The sequence below is a fragment of the Mytilus edulis genome, chromosome 3, assembly GCF_963676685.1.
Source record: "Mytilus edulis chromosome 3, xbMytEdul2.2, whole genome shotgun sequence".
Classification (NCBI taxonomy): Eukaryota; Metazoa; Mollusca; class Bivalvia; order Mytilida; family Mytilidae; genus Mytilus; species Mytilus edulis.
Genome location: NC_092346.1, coordinates 74,067,317 through 74,089,544, shown reverse-complemented (window position 1 = coordinate 74,089,544; position 22,228 = coordinate 74,067,317). Strand labels below are relative to the sequence as shown.

At 31.2% G+C, this 22,228-nt stretch overlaps 1 protein-coding gene across 13 annotated transcripts in view; it reads left to right on the top strand.

The window, feature by feature from the left end:
• LOC139517421 (papilin-like) overlaps positions 1-22,228 on the top strand; it is a 125,575-nt gene that overhangs the window by 43,528 nt on the left and 59,819 nt on the right. For 8 of the 13 annotated variants that reach the window (XM_071308423.1, XM_071308416.1, XM_071308422.1 and 5 more), the window contains one exon: positions 2,414-2,507. In XM_071308423.1, the coding sequence (XP_071164524.1) occupies positions 2,414-2,507 (94 nt within the window). Of the gene's footprint in view, positions 1-2,413; positions 2,508-8,498; positions 10,216-22,228 lie in introns of those variants that run through there. The other 5 variants (XM_071308424.1, XM_071308417.1, XM_071308425.1 and 2 more) reach the window with 3 other exon arrangements.

Here is a 22,228-nt window from a genome sequence, read left to right as displayed (position 1 = left end):
CTAAGTTGTTTATTGATACCTTAGAAAATATATCTAGCTTGGATCCAATGAACTGGAATATACTTATTTGTCCCCATCAGTCTGTTGCATGACAATTTGTGCTCTGTATTGAAGGAACTACATACCACCATTTATCGAAACTTGTTAGTAAGCTTTATGTGTTATGCTATATCATCTGATGAGTTTTATCTTCAATCATGCATCAATTTACTGAAAACTTGAATATTCTTTCATATTTTGGACATGTATAAAATTTCTATCACATTTTACTCAGAAACTAAGCATCAGAGCTCCCTGAAATTTTGTATCAATCTCTGTGTGAGCATGCTATACTGTGTGATGTGTTTTCACGTTAATCAATCATCAACCTCCTGTTTACTGAATACTTATAGCAGGAGTATCATTAGTGAGCAGTGAGCAGTAGTTCACATTACATCGGGTTTAAATTATTGTTGTGCACTAACCCCTTTATAAATAGAATCAGGACTTAAGTGGGCTAGCATCAGTATCTAACCTACTGGTACTAAGTGAGAATTTCTTTATTAAACATTGTTAAACTCAGTTATTTAGTTCTTAATCATTCTTATTCTGTTAAACAGAGAATTCAGCAAATCCTTGTTCTAATCTTTTGCCCATACCAGAATGATGTCTTGTTCCGTGCCCACGTCAACCTATAACATCAGACATGTTAAAACTATTTGTAAGCTTCAGAATATAAAAAGGTTTGACAAAAGGAAGATTTTCAGGGGAAAAGTGCAGTCACAATTAGATACGAGAAATATCTCATTGTGAAAGACATAGATAACAGACCACAACCATAAGAGAATGTATCATATAAAATCCATTTACAGATCAATATATCTCAACACTTATAATGTGTCAGATATTTAATGATTTTGAAGTTATTTTTAGAAGACTGTCAGTAGAAATTCAAGTTAATAATGTAAATGTACATGCAAAGTAAGTTTACTTGTCAACCCTTTACCAAAGAAGATATTATCAACATGTTTTAAGTTAAATTGTTTTTAGAATCATGGCCATCAACAAATTGTTTGCTTGATGAAATTGTAGATAGCTAGAATTAAAATTAAGGTAACTTTCACCTATGTAAATTACTATTCTACATATTATAGGTATTATTAGTTCATTAAAAAAGCTTTTCATGTTGTGTATGTATATTGACCCATCCACTGCTTTATATATACAGCTTTAAAAAAGAATAAAACCCTGATATATCTTAATACCCTTGCAAAATGTGATGCACAGCTTACATGTCATCAACAATTACGTTTCATTTCACAAATGAAGAGTATAAAAAGCCTGTTAGTTCAATGGGTTTACCTTCTGCTAATCTTTAGGACCTTTCATAATTTAACTTTGGTTAATTGATTATATCTATTGCAGTAAGCTCCTTTTAGGTTTTTATAAATTTTAGATTTTATGTTTTTGAGTTGTGAGATTTTATTCTGAGAAAAAGGGGGGACAATAACTCAAAAATTCTTTGAACAGTGTTCATGAAACTTTGGAGAATGGTTTATGTCTATTAAAATAAGCTCCCTTGTTTTTTTTTTTTTGTTTTTTTTTATACATTTCATTTTTTAATGGAGGAGTTAAGCTAATGCATATAGTTATACAGACACATCATCAATTTTAACAAAAACATTCAGATCTATAATAAATTTTAACTTAGATTTTACAAATCTTGTAGTATGTATGCATTACTAATAGAATTTAACATTACACATTTTGGACACATTAAGTGAAATTTACAAATATTATGTGCATTTTTCAAAATAGATTGCATATGCACATGATGTATGTATAATAAAAAAAAAATCCCAACTGTTTTTGTGTCACTTGTGATGGAAATGGCAGAATATGAGCCAAGGATTATTTTCCAATTACCATGCAAGCACATCAAGTAGATTACAAACCTAAGGCACACATTAATTGATCTCTAGTTCAAACAGTGTATATATTGATGGCTTTCAAATTATAATTCAATATATGATAGCAATTTATTTTTATTTTCCATAAATTACAAGATCAAATAGACTCTATACCAAATCATGTGTTATCTTGTCATCTTAGATAAATTTCTTTCTAAAATTTTAAATAAGAAGCTTTGAAAATGTGAGTTATCTCCCCTACAGAATATGGATTCAATGAGGTCAAATTATTCACTTGCAAGTGAATAATTCATCATCAATGTTTTGCCATGTCCCTTTGGCTCAGAAGAGATAGATTACATCACATAACAAATATGCATCATTATACAAAGGGACATAACTCTCACAACTTAACTTCAAAAACACATACGACCATACATGAATAAAACACCCAGTTACATATTAAGAAATAAAACATTGCATTGATTTATACACATACAGTAATTGGTAAATAATTATTTTAGCGTGGACAGCCTAGATGTAGAAATAGTTTGTATGGTTGTTGCCGTGATGGGTACACTTCTGCTATAGGTTATAATTATAGAGGATGTCATGAAGGTAGGTGTTCTATAAACGTATTTACACTTTTGATATTTAGCTGTATCTTGCCTCCGAATGACCTTAGATCGACTCCGCATCACATTTTGACGTCAAGCAACAATCACTTTTTAATTGTGACGTCAAGTATTTTAAATTATGATGTCAAAATTTACAGGAACCTGTGTGATTTTACGTAATGGCGGACAAATTTGCATACAAGTGTAAATACATCTATTGACATTGAAGAATGTGTAAGTAATGTTAAAACTATTTCAAGGTTTCTTGATAAATGAGAAAAGTCTGCAAATTCATATGTTATAATGGAATAAACTACCTGAGAACATGAGAAGAAGTAATTAAAGATTATATGCAGGTGTACTCCTCCTTTAAAGAGAAAGTTTGACAAAGTATTACTCATTGGATTTCTTTGGGTTTTAGACACATTTTCAGGAAAGGATACTTTCATTTAATGAATCTATGCATCAAGGTCTAAGAAACTAGTTGACAGACAGCAATTTTATGTTGTGCAGTTGCATTTTGAACAGACCATATACCATTGAGCTTGAAATTGCATCAGACAAAGAAATAAGTACATTTTGTAATTGAAATTGGTAGCTATTCTTGTGTGAAAACTTAGTTTTTTGCTTTTTTCCAAAATTAAAAACTTACAGGTAGTCATTTTTTATAAAATTTATAAAAAAAAACCAGTACAAACTCCTTCAGTTTTCACTCCTAGATCTCCTGAATCTACACACACTGATTCCATATATATTTAAGTTGTGCAGGTGCTATTATAAAATTGTTGGAATAACATTTTGTAGGGCTGTATGTTTAAATTTTTAGAACAGGCCATTCTTAATGGTTAAAATGCAATCAAGACTTTTTTAGGTCCACTGCAAATTTTGTCCCTTGAGCTCCCTTTTCAAAATTCTTAGCAAAAAACAATCAATTTATATTTCCTTTAATGAACAATAGAAAAATAGAGATTTGATTGACAAACTTCAATGATGCAGTACTACCATGAATATAATAAATAGTAGTTTATTCACTAATTTATTGACATAACATGTACACTTACTGTAACATAATTTTATTTATGTATTCAATCATTTAAAGGATAATGTACTCTTCATTATTTTCCACATGGAACCCCCCCCCCCCCCCCCCCCCCCACATCAACATGAGGAATCCCTTAAATGAGGGACAACCCTTAGTCAAGGGGTCACTCTTGTAAAAATTAAATAGGAAAATGTAGATTTGTTAACTTAAAAATGGGAAATTCTGACATTATATTTGGAACAGCTTTTCTAAATGAAGAGTCCTATTATTTTGAATAATAAAGAAGATATAAGGCCAAGAACATATCAAAATTCTTGGACATGTGTTGACCATATAATACCAGATAGACAATGATAGATCATAAGCTGTACAGTTCTTTGGGAAAAGTTTCTACAAATAATATGAATGCTCATTTGTACTTAAAAAGTGGTTTTTAATGTCCTAACATTGTGTATAATTTTAAATTGGAAAAGTCAACAACTATTTAGTATCCTTACACATGAAAATAATTCCTGGTCTTACAGCTACATGTTCATATTTTCTGCTGATATAATAACTAGAATCATGCAAATAAACTTAAAAAAAGGGATGTAAGCTCATCTTACAAATCATGCAAAAATGACACTTTTTCGCGCAAAATAGTCGTCGCAAAGAATTTTAACCTTTGAAATTGTTGTCGCGCGCTAAAACCCCCATGGGCATTTTCAAAAGTTGGCAGGTATGTTAACTAAAATTTACATAAGAATCAAATTATGATTTCCTGGAAAAGTAAAGAAATATCCATGATATAATTTTAGCTGTGAGAGTCTATGAAAGGGTACATATAAAGATGTTGTCTCCATTTCTCCTTTATATTTTCTTTTCTTTGAGCTTAGGTGGAATCTTGTTTGAGGAATGTTATAGATCATTAACGATAGTTTTGAATTAACTACACTTTTACTGATGAGCAGAGAAATTAACTTTAATAATTTAAATTTGAAAGTAAGAAAATGTGGTATGATTGCCAATAAGACAACTATTTGTCTTTAGACCAAATGATGTAGGAGGTTAACAACTACAGATCAAACATAAATTCTTTACTTTAGTCAGACTTCTGTAAAAGTTATCACAGATAATTAGTGATGTTAAATATGAAGGAAAATAATTCTCGTCTTAAGAATTGAATGACTTGCCATTTCTTGACCTGACAATGGAGTAACTTGATCACAGTGTTTCCAGTTTCATTATGGTATTGTCTTAATCATCTAAATATGCACAAACTATTTACCACAAGACATTTACAAACAAAATGAATTGATTCCAGATAGTTTTCAGACTTGTTATAAGATGAAATTGTGTCACATCCTGTAAAAGGTTAACAATCAATAGGAAATTTGTCAAATTACTCTCTTATAAATTGCATCTATAAAATTTAATTGCAACATTTTAAATCATAACTTTGTAAATTGAAACCACGCACAGGAACAATATTTTGTATAACTATGTTAGTAATACATTTTATTAATGTTCCATTAGAGGATATGTATTTCTTTTTATAAGGCAGTTTGATTGTGAAAACAAAACCACTTTTGGTGTTGGAAATTTGATAGCAAAGTGACCATGTTTTTAATGTTGTTGGTATTTTGTCAGCTTGTAAAACTGTTAAATGGCAGACAGTATGCTTTTGTTCCATATGTAATCTGGATGTATTCCAATGATAAGGGACACCCAGCAATGTCATCTAAAGGTCAGGCTTTATTTTCTCCTTGTTGTAAAAAAGGTCATATGATAAAGTCCAAATTGATCAGGGAACAGATTATATGTATATGATGGGGAATTGTAGATTTAAAAAAAAATAAATTATTTTGATATTTGTATTTTTACAACTGATATTAAAAAGAAAAGAAAGCCCAAGACAAGGTTGGCTTTCCTTATAGTAAACTATTAGGTAAGCTAGATATGAATTTTGAAGTGAAAATTATGAATGAAATTATATGACATCACAAAATGTCTTCCTGTTGAATAGAAAAGTTTGTCAATGAAAAGTTGGCATCATGAACTTATACCAGGCTTTGCTGTTCTGGCACTTCTTATTGATCAGGTTGAGAAAAAACGATTTTCAAGATTTACATCTTTCATTGATATCTTTGACAGATGACAGGGGTAATGGCAAATGTATTGTGTGAAAATCAAACTTTATCTCCCATTGACATTCCTTATAGTATGTTTTAGTAATCACTTTCCAGGCCAGTAGATATGATGACTCTGAGGGGGATTATTTGGAGTCAAGATGCTCTGACTTCAATCTGAATCATGACTTAAATGTACTTGAATAGTATTTTGGTTTTTTTTTGGCTACTGGAATGCTTTCTTGAAATTTATTTTGTCATCTAACTGACTTGGAAAGCCATTTTACATTCAAATATATTATGATCTTCTTATACTTGAGTAACCCTGAGTAGTAATTATTTATTTATAAAGGCTATGAACCTTTTGGACCTATCATATTGACACCCAACTTTCCTATTAATGTTTAGGTCAAAAATAAAAAAAATATGGAGCTATTTTCCACATTGAGATAACTAGAGAACCCCTTTGTTTGTTTGAGAACATTTTATATGTATTGCCATTGCTTTGGGATTGTTTAAAGGTTTAAAGGTCTGGTCAGAAGATGGTACTATCATTTTTCTACCCAAATTCGACCAAACTTGCTTCATAAGAAAAAGGTCAATGTGACTTGTTTCACTGATTTGGTGGCTGCATTTCTTTTCATTAGAAAGTTAGTTACTTAGTTGCTGTTTGATGGAGAATTTCTTTCACCTATAAGCCCATATCCAGGATGTCTGTGAGGCAGGTTATTTGGGGTCATGACACTGAGTTTAGTCGATCTTCAATCTGAATCTCCACTTTTACAATCTTAGTTGTAGTTTTTAGTTTTTAGGGGACATTTTTGGCAAACCTCCCAACTATTGATGTGCTCTATGTGTTTATTTCTAATATATTGGTTTTAGTTTATGTTTTTTTGTTGGGGACGATACATAATAAAATTAAAACTTTTAACATTGGAGTATATTGACTCTAGTTCAGTTTGTGTAGGCTTACCCTTTCAGATATAAAAAGTTTGCTGCAAAATTTGCGGCTATATTAAGTTTTGAAAAGCTATTTGAAAAACAGCAGGTAAATAGTTGTATTCTCCTAAAGACAATGTAAGTTATTATACTATAAATGAAGACATAGACATCAAGCGGACATCTTGTTTACAAATTTTTCTAATTACACCAAATTATGCAATTTCTGAATGCCGTTCACTCATCTACAGAGATTTACAAGTCTAACAAAGTCTGGGAAACATTTCTGGCTGAATAAACATGATGCTGTAACTATGTGTATAAAGTTGTTTTATAATGACAAAAACATTTTTGAACTGGTATTATGTTAACATGACTTGTAATATTTTAATGATTTGTGTAATCAACATTTTTTCTCCTGGGAGGGAAAAAACTGTTTATATTTTGACTGGAGCAATCACAGATTTCCTTCATTTGGTGTGTGGTCAACATAGCATAACCAACCCTAACTTATTTACATGATTAGATATTTTCCAAATGAATTTAACAGAACATAAATCACTAGGGGACCATTCAAGAATGTTCCCTACCAATGATATTTGATAGAGAAACTGCAAATTGATGTTATTTGTGTAAGTAAATAGAGACAATTGTTATTACATACTAGTATTTGTGATATGTGAATTATGAATTATTACAAGGGCTGTCAATGATTCTCACAAAATACTATAAGATATGATATTCTATTTCTAATGTCATGTTTTTTGTCACTTGGTTGTTCAAGTTTTAGTCATAAGTTCATTCATGTTTTAGCTATATATTTTTATGGTACTATTTTTTGTGGATTGAGGACAGTTGTAATTTGTTTTGTGGATATTTCTTTCATGGTTTTGCCAAAGTCTTCATGCAAGCCTATTGAAGACTTATACTTTTTTGTCCCAAGAAATCCATACTAACTTTAATTTTCTGGTACTCCTTATCAATAAACTTTATAAAACTTCATGAGTAAAAATATTTTCATTTTTTTTTTTTTACTGTTAGGGAATATTGAAATATTCACATTCATTAGAATAGTATATGTATTCCTTTATTCCTTTTGACATTTAGCTTTCAGATGTAACGCAGTTAAATATGGTTTTAAATTTCACAATTTTAACCCAAAATTTAAATTAATTCAACAACAACAACAACTATACTTTATTTTAAGAGGGTTACACAGTTAGCTATATAACTAATCTTCCCTAATTCTAAGTTGTTTATATGATAACTTTGACTGAATAAAATTGATGTTGCAGTATGCACTATAAAGAAAAGAAAAAAAAAAGAAAATAACTTCGGGCAACTCTTGGCAAAATTTTGATTCTGTACCTTGTATACCTTTTTTTTTGAAGGTGTTATGTATTTACTAATTTAGAGATTTCTTAATATGCATAATTAACTAAATAACTCAAACAAGTGGTTATATAAAATAAAAATGAATTGGATAGTACGATTTTCTGTTCATTACCCTATATGTAACTAAGTTGAACAAGACACTCTATTTCCATATCCTTAGGACTTTATTTCACAGAAATTTAAACAGAATTGACAATCATTGAATTTTTTATGATGGATAGCTTTTGTCCTGTCCTTAAATTTGATTGACCTAAAGTGGTAAAATTTATGGGTGGGTGGTCAGTTACAACAGACCAATACATGAATAATTTATAAAGTCAGGTGAAAACTGCTGATTTCTACAATTTGAAGGCTGCAAGATTTACATATATTTTTAAAGAAATTTTGATTGGATATTAATGGAGCAATTAGATGGTACTGTCCTCTTGACAACAAACAATATTTCTGCTAACATTTCTGCTACATAACCAATGTGTTGATAAGCCGTAGTTGGTAGTCTTTGAACTGTGTAATGTAATTGCCAGTGTTTGACTGACTTGAAGATCTGATCATTTTCTCTCAGTTACTCAACAGGAATTTTCATGTGGATATACATCTTCAAACTCTTAAAACTTCAAAGAATTACAAATTATTAGAAGTGTGAAAACTTCTGAAGTAATATACTTCTATTAATTCATTACAATGGCGTGTGACTTTTAATTGGATTTGTGATTTCTTTTATCATCAAGGACAGACAGAACAACTCTTTATATTAGAAAGTATATCTATATGACTTTTTATGGACTTTTGGACAGTGCTCAAATGAATATTGGTTGAGTAATTAACTTTTAAAGTTTATTTAGGATTATCCATAAATATGGCTTTCTTTTGGAACATTTTTGTATTGGTTTTACTTTCCAAATTTGAAGAACAGTCAGTATTTTGTCAGGCTCCAGTTGGACAGTGTGAGCCCTTTAACTTTAATATGTGTTTTGGAATAGGATATGACAAGACATTTGTCCCATCTATTGGCCAAGGGATTGATCCCAGACAACACATCGAAGCCCAATTCAAACTTGTCATGCCATTGATAAAAACTGGATGCTCAGAAAAGTTCAGGTTTTTTATGTGTTCCTTTTTCATGCCTAAGTGTGAGGATGGTTTATATTCTATAACAAGACCTTGCCAGGAAGTATGTACAAGTGTTCGCAGTAGCTGTGAAGAATCTTTCCAGAAGTTAGGGGTTTCATGGCCAGAGGACTTAGACTGTTCCCAACTTGTATCAGAAAAAGACAATACCCAGCAATGTCTTAAGGCACCAGAGACAGAATTACCACAGTTTAAATTTAATGAAACCTTAGACATTTCGTTCACCATAAATGGTTCTGAAACAAGGAAAAATGCAGATTCAGACTTTAATTTGAATATTACTACCAACTTGTCAGAAAATACAAACTATAGTTCAGAATTAAGCCTATCTCAGGATGACAATATGAAAATTCATACTAACTCCTCATCTGGCAATAAAGAAATAACATTTGAAGTTGAGCCGACACCAGAAAATGTAGTGGACACAGTTGTACCAGAAGAAATACCAGTGGGTCATCATAATGGATATGAAGTCTCAGCACAGGTTGGTGTCGGTCATGCTAGACCACATTCTGAATCACCTTGTGAACCCTTACGAAGTGGTATGTGCAAGCAGTTTGGATATACAGAAACCAAGATGCCTAACTTTGCTGGACATTCAAGTCTCTATGAAGCTACCCTAGATCAGTCATCTTATAGTTCCATTATATTAACTGGTTGTTCAAGTGAGCTTGCATTCTTAATTTGCTCAGTGTTCACTCCAGCTTGCAATAAACAATTTCCTGAACCAGTCCCACCGTGTCGTTCCATTTGTTTGAATGTGAAGAGAGAATGTTCAACAATAATGCAAACAATAGGAATGCCTTGGCCAGCAGAGTTGAGCTGCCTGAACTTCCCAATGGCACACGAGAAGACCTGTCTGATGGGCTCAGCAGATATTTTCCGTGTTCAGCGTCAAGTAAAACCTAAAACTGTAGAGAAGACGCAGACATTTGTAGTGACAACCAATAGTACAGTTAAGAAAGGAGGCACATCTGTCACAGGAGGCACTTCTAGCACCAGAGACAGGACTAGCACTGGAGGTGCGACTAGCACTGGAGGCAGGACTAGCACAGGGGGCACAACTATTACAGGAGTGACAACTAGCACAGGAGGATGTAAGCATTTTAATATTAATCTGATTTTAGGATGAAATATGTTTTCATATGTCCAAGATAAACACAATTATTATTTTATAAGCCATACATTGAATCCAAAAGTATTTTGACTTATATGCCCTGCTTTCGATAGAAGGATGCATTATGTTTTCCAGTCTCAATACTATGCGTGTGTTCATAAGTCCATCATTTTTGTAGGACCTTATTTTGTAAGATATGAATTTTATAGTTTTGTCATACTTATTTACATTAAGGGTGCAATTTTTCTGCATTCAATACAAAAACTGCAAAAGGTGCTTCCCATTATGATCTTGTCGTTAATATTGAGATAAACTTATAGCCTTGGCATTCCCCTGAAAAAAACATTTACCACAAGATGCCTTCTAGGTTTGGGTAAGTCTTTGGTTCTGATATTTGATTTTGCCTAATTTTGGGTGCAAAACGGCTATTTAAGGTAAAAAATGACAGTTTTGACATGTTTAAGATATCATAGTGACATCACAAATGACATATCTAACTTTATAAACCACTATAATCTTTTATTTGCATAATGTTGGAATACTTGAAGAATTGTACTATTTTTCAAATTTGGTTACCCTTCAGATAATGGCTGGCATCATACCTCATCTGTCTGTCTGTCTGTCTGTCTGTCTGTCTGTCTGTCTGTCTGTCTGTCTGTCTGTCTGTCTGTCTTTCTTTCTTTCTTTCTTTCTTTCTTTCTTTCTTTCTTTCTTTCTTTCTTTCTTTCTTTCTTTCTTTCTTTCACCTGACTGACTTTTTGCTTCATATTAACCTTTCCTTGTACACCTTGAGTAAAGTGATACTTAAATCATATGTAAATGTATGGTATTGAGACAGAAGATTCAGAATTAGAAATTGCAATTAAATTTGCATATGATAATTATGACATTTTTCACTGCTAATCAATTCAGACACAATTGGAAATCTGCTTTAATAATACATGCAAGAACATGCATGTGGCACTGCCATGTAAAATGAATCACTGCCTTAGTTAATTATCTCCTCACATATTACATAATCACAATTTTATACAACAATATAGATCAATATAGATGTGGGGATTGTTAATTAATTTTACAGGTTCTCTAGAAATTAGTACCTGTTTTGTTGCTTTTGTTTTGTGTAGCAATTATTAACTCATTATACTCTTCTCAACTATTAATTGTTGTGGATGACTGGTAATGTCTTAAGTTTTGTGAGGTCTGAAACTTGTACTGCTATAGTTATATATGATCAGTCTAGACATCTTGAGAATTTTAATAGCAAACTGCATTTATTATTAAGTTTTCAATAGGAGGATAATTGAAATAATATTCTTTTTATGCCCCATTTATGGGCATTATGTTTTCTGGTCTGTGCATCTGTCCGTCCATTCGTTCGTCTGTTCATTTGTTCGTTTATCTGTTTGTCTCTCCGTCTGGACTTTAATTTCATCAAAAACTACCTGACCAAAAACTTTAACCTGGAGAGGGACAGAAGTACACATGTTCCCTATTATATGATCTTTCTTATTTTAATGCCAAATTAGAGATTTACCCCATTTTCACGGTCCACTGAACATAGAAAGTGATAGTGCGGATGGGGCATTCATGTTCTATGGGACACATTCTTGATGGTTTTAAAGTAATATCCCTAAATTCCCTTTAAATAGCTCAATTCAAATAAACTTGTAAAAAACTCAATTAAATTGATTTTGTTCCTCAACCTCAAATTCAATGTTGTTATAAAATCTTATCAATTTGATTTCATGAATAATTAGTTCGTTTTAAAAAATGTAAGTTTAGCAGAGTTTAATTAAACTTTCTAAAAATGAGACATTTGTATAAATTTGAGTCACTTGTTTCATCTATTGGTCGAAATACATTATTTCCCATGAAAGCATAAAAGCTGTTTTATATGTGTTGTATGGGCTTTTTCACATATCTAGATTGGGCATACTGTAAAACATGGTATGGTACGATGGTATGGTATGATGGTATGGTACGAATATCATCATACCATGGTATGCATGACTGGTACCATGGTATGGTATGATGGTATGGTACAAATAACTATACCATGGTACGAATTACTATACCATGGTACAAATTATTATACCATGGTATAACTTGATGGTATGAAGCATGGTAGGAAATTTTGAAAAATCTAAAATATGATTTTTTTTATTTGTTGACATTATGTACATAAATGTACATAATGTATATCTGTTTTATTTAGGAAAATGAAATTTCACAAAATAAATAGATGTAGACAAACCAGATAGACTATCACTTACATAATGCTGTGAACAGAAAACAAGAAAAAACTCAATTTAAACATATCTGATAACTATTAAGTTAAGATAAGATAGATAGATATAATATCCCGTTCTGACAGGATGAAATAGCTGTCAATTATTCTTTGAAATTTTGGGAAGTACTGCATATCTTATGATTATAATCTAGATAATGTAGTTAAAGTTTTAATGCATAATCTTCTGTCAATGGTCAACTTTTGTATTGTTTTGAATTAACTCTTCAAACAGTTGCATATTCTGTCTACATCTATGGCCAATAAATCCAACTAAAAATGTGAATAAAAGGTGAATGCATCTCCTGTGTGGATTAGAAAACACCATACTTTCAAATTAAACTGTCACTAATATAATACTATGTTAGTTGATATATGGATAGAAAGCACATGTTGTAGAGTGTATTTTGTTTTCTTCATTTATATATAAAAACAATGAGCATTAAGGAAGTGAATACACAATATCAACCAAGGAATGTGTCTTGTTTTTTTATGTGAGATTTTATTAAACAACTTTATTTCATTTTTTTTTTAATTAATTGCAAAATTTGAATATTTTGTATACTATATGTAATAATAATAATAATATAATCATATCCAGTTATGTCTTGAAATTCAGGATAAACAGCAACAAAGAAAATTATGTTATTATAAAACACCAGTGCAACAACGCATCCCATAAGATCCAACATTATTTTAGTGTTGCGGCAATTAAGCTTGAGATGGTCATTTTAAGATGCATTATTTTAATATAATCAAATATGAAAATGATTTATGTGTACATTGATATATTGATATTTCAATTCTCCATCAACAGTTCTAGTTATTATTTTTATTAATTTGTTATGGTCACTTGTGTTTCTAATTTGCTGTCTTCACCTTTAATAGTACTCGAAATGCATGCTGTGACTGACAGCTATTTCTGTGCAGATAGAGATAAGAATAGGTTGCTTTAAAATGTATTTCAAGGTCAATAAATTTTAATGGCATGTATTGTAAATCTTTGACCTTTAATTACATCAACATCTAAGAACTAAGATTTTCAGAAGTGACACAATTTGCTGGCAATGCCATGGCGGTCGAGTAACATAAAACTTTCAGGTCAGGCCTGGTACATTAAAATAACGGACAATTAACGACCAATAATCCAATGCTGTCTAGTCATGTTGTTCAAAAAAATATCCGAGTAAATTGACTAATCTATAATTTATTAAAATCTCCATTTCAGGAATATTTACATAATATACAGTTTACAAAATGTACATTCAAAGATTCATCGGTACATCACTTTCACACATCACAAATGGATTTCATTACATTCCGCATCAAAATAAGCAACAGTGTCCAATACTGTGCACACACAAAAAACACGCATAGTGTCCAATACTATGTGGACAAAACCACGCAACAGTCTGAGCGGACAAAAATATCAAAACTAAATACAGTTGAATAGTAATGTAACACAACTTCTATGAATCTACAAGTTCTCCCAAGATATGCTAAAATCTGTCCAGAATAACAAAATCCTTTTTAAAGTTTCATATTGTATGGGTCTTTTTTCGCCTTCAATTCTCCTTAACACTTTAACAGAGGGCTCTTATATACCTCTATCTCCAAATATTCCCCAACTGACCTAAATAATCTCCAAATATTCTCCAACTCTTTGTTTACAAAAATAAAACATATAAATCATATAAAAGTATTTACTACGTGACCTAGAGAACATGCTATGTTAATCTTATAGCAGGATAGCCATTTGACTTAATGACTTTAACAGACGATAACCAAAATGATAAAATTAATTACAAAGAACTGACTCCGCTTTTGAATGTGTGTGGGCAATTCTTTTCTAAATTAATTGTTTTGATTCTAAATGTCTTGAAAAAATTGAACCAATGAATAATTTGTTTACATTGTTTTTTCAACAAATACTCTTGTTCCTGTTTCTTATTGAAAAAAAGTTTGTTTTGGAATAGGTCAAAAAAGAAAAATAAGAAAACAGTTTATTAATAAATATAGGTTTATAGACTTTTCTAAATTTCCTACTGCGAAAAACCATGCCATCAATTTATACCATGGTATAAAAATTTGTACCATGGTATAAAAATTTGTACCATGGTATAGTAATTTGTACCATACCATCATACCATACCATGGTACCAGTCATGCATACCATGGTATGATGGTATTCGTACCATACCACCATACCATACCACATACCATACCATGGTACCATACCATGTTTTACAGTATGCCTCTAGATTGGCTATAGTAAAGTCAAACACTGTTATACAAATATCACAATGATTATAGAAAGCATTCTCGAAGCCCATATCTGACCAAGTGAGAATTAAGACTGATGTATTTGTGATTTTATCTGTAAGATTTACGCCTTTCTTTTGTCTGTAGATGCTATCATAAACAAATTATTTACACCAATTCTTATCTTTCTGCTGTAGAGCATGGTCTTGTTATGTCAGATAGGCCTTGTTATTTCTGATTTATATTCTGACATTGCCTAAGCATTGCTCATTTATATATATTTCAATTGTCATTTTCAGCTCACCTGGCTCTATAAAGGTCAATGTTTGTTCTCTTCTCATTACTTGTTATTCATTTAAACTGTAAAATAAATTCTTGTTTAAACCACCAAACTCATAAAACTGGTACATTAGTTTGGAACTGTGAGGAATGTTTAATTTTATAACATAATTTAGAATGTCTTGACATGCTGTCTTAAGCTGCATAGAGAACATTCATCTTGTTTAAGTGAAACAACTGCCATTGACAAGCCACACATTTCAAAATAAATCATTTTCAATCCTTTTGGTAATCTTTATTATTGAATTTAATTTTATTGATTCAGAAGAGCTTTTGAAATAATGAAATACTGATATTTATTAGGAATCCATCTTTATAAATTATGTCAAATTTTAAAATTACTGCATGACAGCAGAAAATTATATAAAAATCAAAGTGCAATGTCAGCAAAAACACTACTGCAATAAAATGGCAGCCATAACCATCACATTTAAATTCTCAATTGCACATTTCAATGCTATACATAATGAAGACCTGTTGGTGACCCTCTGCTGTTGATTTTTATTTGGTCGGGTTGTTGTCTCTTTGACACATTCCCCATTTCCATTCTCAATTTTATAATACCAAGTTTTATCGCACCTCTGGCAAATTAGCAATGTTGTGATTGGTTAAGCGCCACAACATAGTGACTGCTAAATATATATAATGTCTAAGAGGTCACTAGATTTCATATAGTTATGACGGTTAATTTTTAAAGAAAACTTGACAGAAAAAAATCGTGTGTGTCATAAATTCGTTGTGCAGTTCACTTAGTAAATATATCTGGTTTACAAATTTGAATTTGAATTTGAAATCTGTATCAATGATCTCAATTTTTTTGTCAGATTTTAAGTTTGCTTTATTTTAATAGATAAATGATTGATTGGTAACACTTGTTTTTTATCGACTTTTCTCTCTATCTTATATCAAGGGCATCAGATATTATTTAAGACTATGGGGTTTAAAGCTTGGTCGACACCTGTCTATTTTTTAAGATGATTTATTGACCTATATATGTCAAATAGGCTTCCCCACTACACAAATGTACCATAGTATGGATGACTGGAAATTAGCTTTACCCCTTTTCATAATATTATGTTATGTCCCTCTTCACAAATAAACATGATATAAAAATGAGATTTAGAAGAATATCCTTATTTAGGACCTCATTTTTAACTGTCCATCACTTATTTATCTATTTGTCCAGGTAATGGTCAGTGCCCAGGTTGATATGGTCATTACCTATTGTTGATTCAGTACCTGTCTGTCCACTGGTCATTCTTTATAAATGCCATAAAATATCTTATCTTCTGACTATGAAATTGAAAAGTTAATTTACTTTCATGTTTATTTAATGAAATATGTTACCTGGTATATCTAACCCTATTATTTACCTACATTGTACATGTATATAGCACTTTGTAATCTAGCTAGTTACTTATGTCATAGGGACATTTAAAGAGACTTGGAAAAGGAATATTTATTTTATACAGTATAAAATACGTCATTTAAAGAATTAAATACATCATCGGTTTAGGCTACCTCCATAATAAATTATGAAACTAAGTTTTTCTTTATTGTCATGAAAGAACATTTTATTTTTGAAAAAGCTCAAAGAACTAGCATATTGATGTGAAATCTTGCTGTACTACACTCTAATATCAGTGGCTGTGTGTCAAAGAAAATTTCTGTCTGGAGCATCATGAACAATATAGGAATATAATACACAATATGATTTAGCATATATATTTAATTAAGTACCCACAAAACTTTTTTGTTAGACTACAAAACTGATGTTTGTTAGAATTGATATCAACTTAAATTCAATCTACCAGTACCAAAATCTATATCACCCTTAAATTCATGGGGCTTGATATATATAAAGATATGTGCATGGCCTAGAGTATAGGCCTTGCTTTTCAATGATTATAGAGAATTGTATAAATTATCATCTGGGTTTTTTGAAAAATATTATTTGTTGGTTCCCATGATTTTATATACAAATTTTGAGCTATTTATAAAATGACTGTTTTTTTTAATATAACCATATTTATACTTTTCATCCAGTCCTTTGAATGTTGAAATTAGTTTTGTTTGACTTTGATTTATTACTTTACATCATTTATAATGACGAAATTATAGTTAACAAGTTGCAGTTTAAATAAAAAAAATGGAGTTGTCCCCCATACTACAGTTAACTCACAAAAAAGGATGAAAGTTTATAGTAAAAAAACCTAAGGATTCTCTCTTCAAAAGAAGTATAACTTGTGTTTTGTTTAAACCTATACGAATGAAAAAATAAATAAAAGATCCTCTTTGAGATTAATAAAAACAATGCAAAGGACGCAGGGTGAATGAAAATTACTGAATTAATTTGATGATACACTTTGTGTAGGTGGAGAAATCTCATGACGACTTTGAATTAAGAGTCAATAATTCTACGATTTGTCAACGTTCATTGTGACTCAGCTCTGTAATGTAGGTGAGAAAACAGCTTACAAAAGTATATTGGAGGAGTTTTTACAGGAACTTTGTGGTTTTGTTACTTGCGTACTGATGTGAACTTGTGAAAATATGAAATTAGGTCGAGTGATTTGTAATGATATAGACATTGGAAGTTTTGGTTATGTGGTGGTTGCATAGAACCTTATAATTAGATCTTTCTTTCACAATAATAAGCTGATTATCAATTTTGCAGTATAAATCTTTGATTTATTAATTTATTTATATATATTTGAAAGTTAAAAGAATTTCACTACAATAGGAATAAATTATATATTTTCCACAAATCTAAGTGAAGAAAAAAGACTGAAATGGAGTGGGTTTATGGCACCTAAGTCATGGCTATTGTTACATTGTAGACAGCATATAACTTATTAAACAGCTCCTTTTAAATCGCATATCTAATGAGTCAAATAACTTTTGTTTTAATATTGTACTGTTGCACCACTGTCCGAGGTTAATGGAAGATTTGAACTCCCAGAAACACATGTAAACCCACCACTTTCTTAATGTTCTTTTCCAAGACAGAAGCTCATAGTTGTGTTGTTGCCCTTGCTTACTGTCAGCTGTAATGACAGAATTACATAAAAAGGGTCATTGGATTTTATTTGAATTTTTTTCACTATTTGTTATTCTATGGCTTTTTATGGCTTATAGCATTATCAGGTTTGTTCATTGTTGAAGGCCATACAATCCCTGCATTTGTTAAACATCATAGCCCTCTGATCTTAGGTTGATAGTTGTCTCATTGGTATACCAGAGGAATTTTTCCATAAAAAAAACCTCACCAGTGGCTCTCAAATCAAATAAGTTAAAATGGCTAAATAAATCTCTTATATCTTAAATGTGTTTTACTTTTGACCATGTTTTTCTCCTGTGGTATGTCATACATTCAAGAGTTAACATAGTATATTCTTTGACATTTTTTTGCTAACAAAAAAGTTGGTTTAGTTACTTTAAAGTAAATGTGTAAATAACTGAATGAAATATACTCGCAATATCTACCCAATGACCTCTTTAAGAATTGTTTTGTATGATTTTTAATTTTAGTTTCTTGTGTATAATTTGGAGTTTAGTATGACATCCATTATCACTGAACTAGTATACATATTTTTTAAGGGGCCAGCTGAAAGACGCCTCTGGGTGGGGGAGTTTCTAGCTAAATTGAAGACCCATTGGTGGCCTTCAGCTGTTGTCTGCTCTATGGTCGGGTTGTTGTCGCTTTGACACATTCTCCATTTCCTTTCTCAATTTTATTGTCGAGCCTGCAACTTTTGTTGCAGAAAGCTCGACATAGGGATAGTGATCCGGTGGCGGCAGCGGCTACGGCAGTGGCATAAGCTAACTTCTTAAAAGGTTTATATTTTAGAAGGTGAAAGACCTGGATGCTTCATACTTTGTATATAGATGCCTCATGTTACGAAGTTTCTGTCAGTCACATGTCCAATGTCCTTGACCTCATTTTCATGGTTCAGTGACCACTTGAAAAAAAAGTTTAGAATTTTTGTAATGTTAAATTCTCTCTTATTATAAGTACATGTAATAGGATAACTATATTTGGTATGTGCGTACCTTGCAAGGTCCTCATGCCCTTCAGACAGTTTTCACTTGACCCCGACCTCATTTCATGGATCAGTGAACAAGGTTAAGTTTTGGTGGTCAAGTCCATATCTCAGATACTATAAACAATAGGGCTAGTATATTTGGTGTATGGAAGGACTGGAAGGTGTACATGTCCAACTGGCAGGTGTCATCTGACCTTGACCTCATTTTCATGGTTCAGTGGTTATAGTTAAGTTTTTGTGTTTTGTTCTGTTTTTCTCATACTTTATGCAATAGGTCTACTATATTTGTTGTATGGAATGATTGTAAGGTGTACATGTCTAGCGGGCAGATGTCATCTGACCTTGACCTCATTTTCATGGTTCAGTGGTCAAAGTTAAGTTTATAAGTTTTAGTCTTTTTATCTAATATTATATGCCAAAGGTCAACTATATTTGGTGAATGGAAATATATTATGATCAAAATGTCAGTCCCGCAGGTTTTATTGACCATGACCTCAATTGCACGGTTCATTGCTCAGTGTTAAGTTTTTGTGTTTTGGTCTATTTTTCTTAAACTATAAGTAGTAGGTCAACTATTTTTGTTGTATGGAAGCTTTGTTAGCTGTACATGTCTGCCTGGCATGGTTCATCTGACCTTGACCTCATTTTCATGGTTCATTGGTCTTTGTTTAGCTATCTTGGTTAATGTTAAGTTGATGTGACAGTTGTAATAAAGCTTTATACTTAGGACTATCAACATAATATCAATGATTAGTAAAGAAGGCGAGACATTTCAGTGTGTGCACTCTTGTTGATAATGGCACCTAAGTAATGGCTATTGTTATTTTGTAGACTGCATATAATGTATAAGACAGTTTCTTTTTAAATCACTTATTTATTGAGTCAAATAACTTGAACAGTTTGTTCTAATATTGTACTGTTGCACCATTGTACCAAGCTAATGGGAGATCTGAACTCTCAGAAACACATTTGAACACACCACATTCTTTATGTATCTGCCCTAAGCCAGAAGCTAGTAGTTCTATGGGTGTCCTTGGTTGTGTTCAGCTGGAATTGCATAAAGAGGGTTATTGGATTTTATTTTGAATTATTTGATTCATTGTTGAAATGAATGCATATAAACTCATCTTAGATCGAGTCTTAGATACCAGGGTTAAAATTAGAGAAGCCAGATACACTTTTCAACTACAATGGACTCATCAGTGGTGCTCAAATAAAATAAGTTAAAAAGGTCAAATAAATCTCTTATATCTTAAATGTGGTTTACTTTTTACCAAGTTTTTCTCCTGTGTTATGTCATACATTCAAGAGTTAATATACTGTCATTTTACGTAAGCATGGACATTTTTTTGGTAAACAAAAAAGTGGGTTTAGTTACTTCAAAGTATGAATGAGCTTAAAGTTTAAATGTGTAAAAAACTGAATGAAATATACTTGCAAATTCTACCCAATAACCTCTCTAAGAAATGTTGATCTTTCACATAGGAAATGTTTACCCTTGTTGCATAATTGATTTTTAGTGGAAGGTTTAAAACTTCAATGAAAGTTATATGACCAGTCTATTCTCATTACAAATGCACTTTTACAAGTTAATTAACAGGTGATTAGTGCAAGGTACTTTAAAGTCATTCTTCCCTGGGTTAATCCGATACAGTTCCATAAACTAAAAGTTAACCTTTATCCTTAAATTTTAGAAAGTAGTTTTTTCGTAAGATGAGGTATATAAGTTAACTTCGAATTAATAGATTTTTAAGTTTGGCAACACATAGAATCATCAAAGAAAGATTAAGACATAGTAAAATATTATAGCTTTAGTTTTTCTTCAATTTGTCCTTTCAAGATTAATCTCTTACTTTTTTATTTTCTTTTTAACAGAATTTAAAATTTGAAAGGATTTGAGTGTTGAAGGTGCTTAACATCAAACAAATGATTTAAACGATTTGCTACATTTAATCTAAAACTCCTTTGATTGAATATAAGATATTTTGACTCCATGGTGAATTATGTATTTCATAATATATTACAGTGATAGCAGAGTTGAATATCCAAAGAGACTGTTTGTAAAATGGATTACGTTAAAGTAGAAATCCACTTATGAAGAGGGTATTTGTCCAGAGGATTAAAATTACTGTTATCTCTTATACAACTCTACAACATTCAGATAGGGCTTCACTATTAGTGTTAAATTGACCTGGTAGTACTTACAATATAATATTTATAGTCGGGTATATTTGAAATGTAAACTAGACCATGTGTCTTGAATGTCTAATAGTCTTTAAACAATGATTGAAGATTGTCAATTTTTCTGGCACAGCTAATTCTACCTTATAAAACCAACAGTAAGATTTCAAGTATTGATGGATATTTTATGTGGGGTAACCATTGATAAAACGGGTTATGACCCACAATTGTAATTATAACCCTATTAGCTATTCACTGCAGGTCTCCCTGTCACATCAAAGTTAATCATATGGACGGGGTCATAAAACTGTCACATGAATTTCATTTCCTTTATTTACTGGTCAATTCCTCAATTGAAATTTAGGTTTGGTCTAGTTACCAAATTTTCTTTTATAGTTTAAGGACTTTTGATTGCAATATTGACTATAATTTTTCTTCCCTTTAATAGGTACATGCACTCAGTCGAAACAACTGTTTTTTTTCTGTGGTGTTCAGTTTCTGCCAAATCTGTAGTTTGTACAGTTACTGTACAGTAGTATATGATTTTGGAAACAGAGGAATGAGCTAAAACTTTACGCGGTAATATATATGTACTAGTATTTGAATCAGTAGCTCAATATCAATCAAGGTACTGGCTTAAAGAAAAAGAATTGAAAATCAGCTGGATTATCCCTAGTTCAAGCTAATGATCTAACCTTGAATAATCTGTGATCCATTTGATATATCTATTCTAAAATGCTGTGGTTGTTTTCAATGTTTTTCCAACTCTTTTAACTATGGTTAATGCAAGAAAAGAAATCTATATAAACCAATAAATGTACATAAAAGGATAAAATGAACCTGATGTTCAGTGGTTGTTTTTTGTTCTTGTCTCT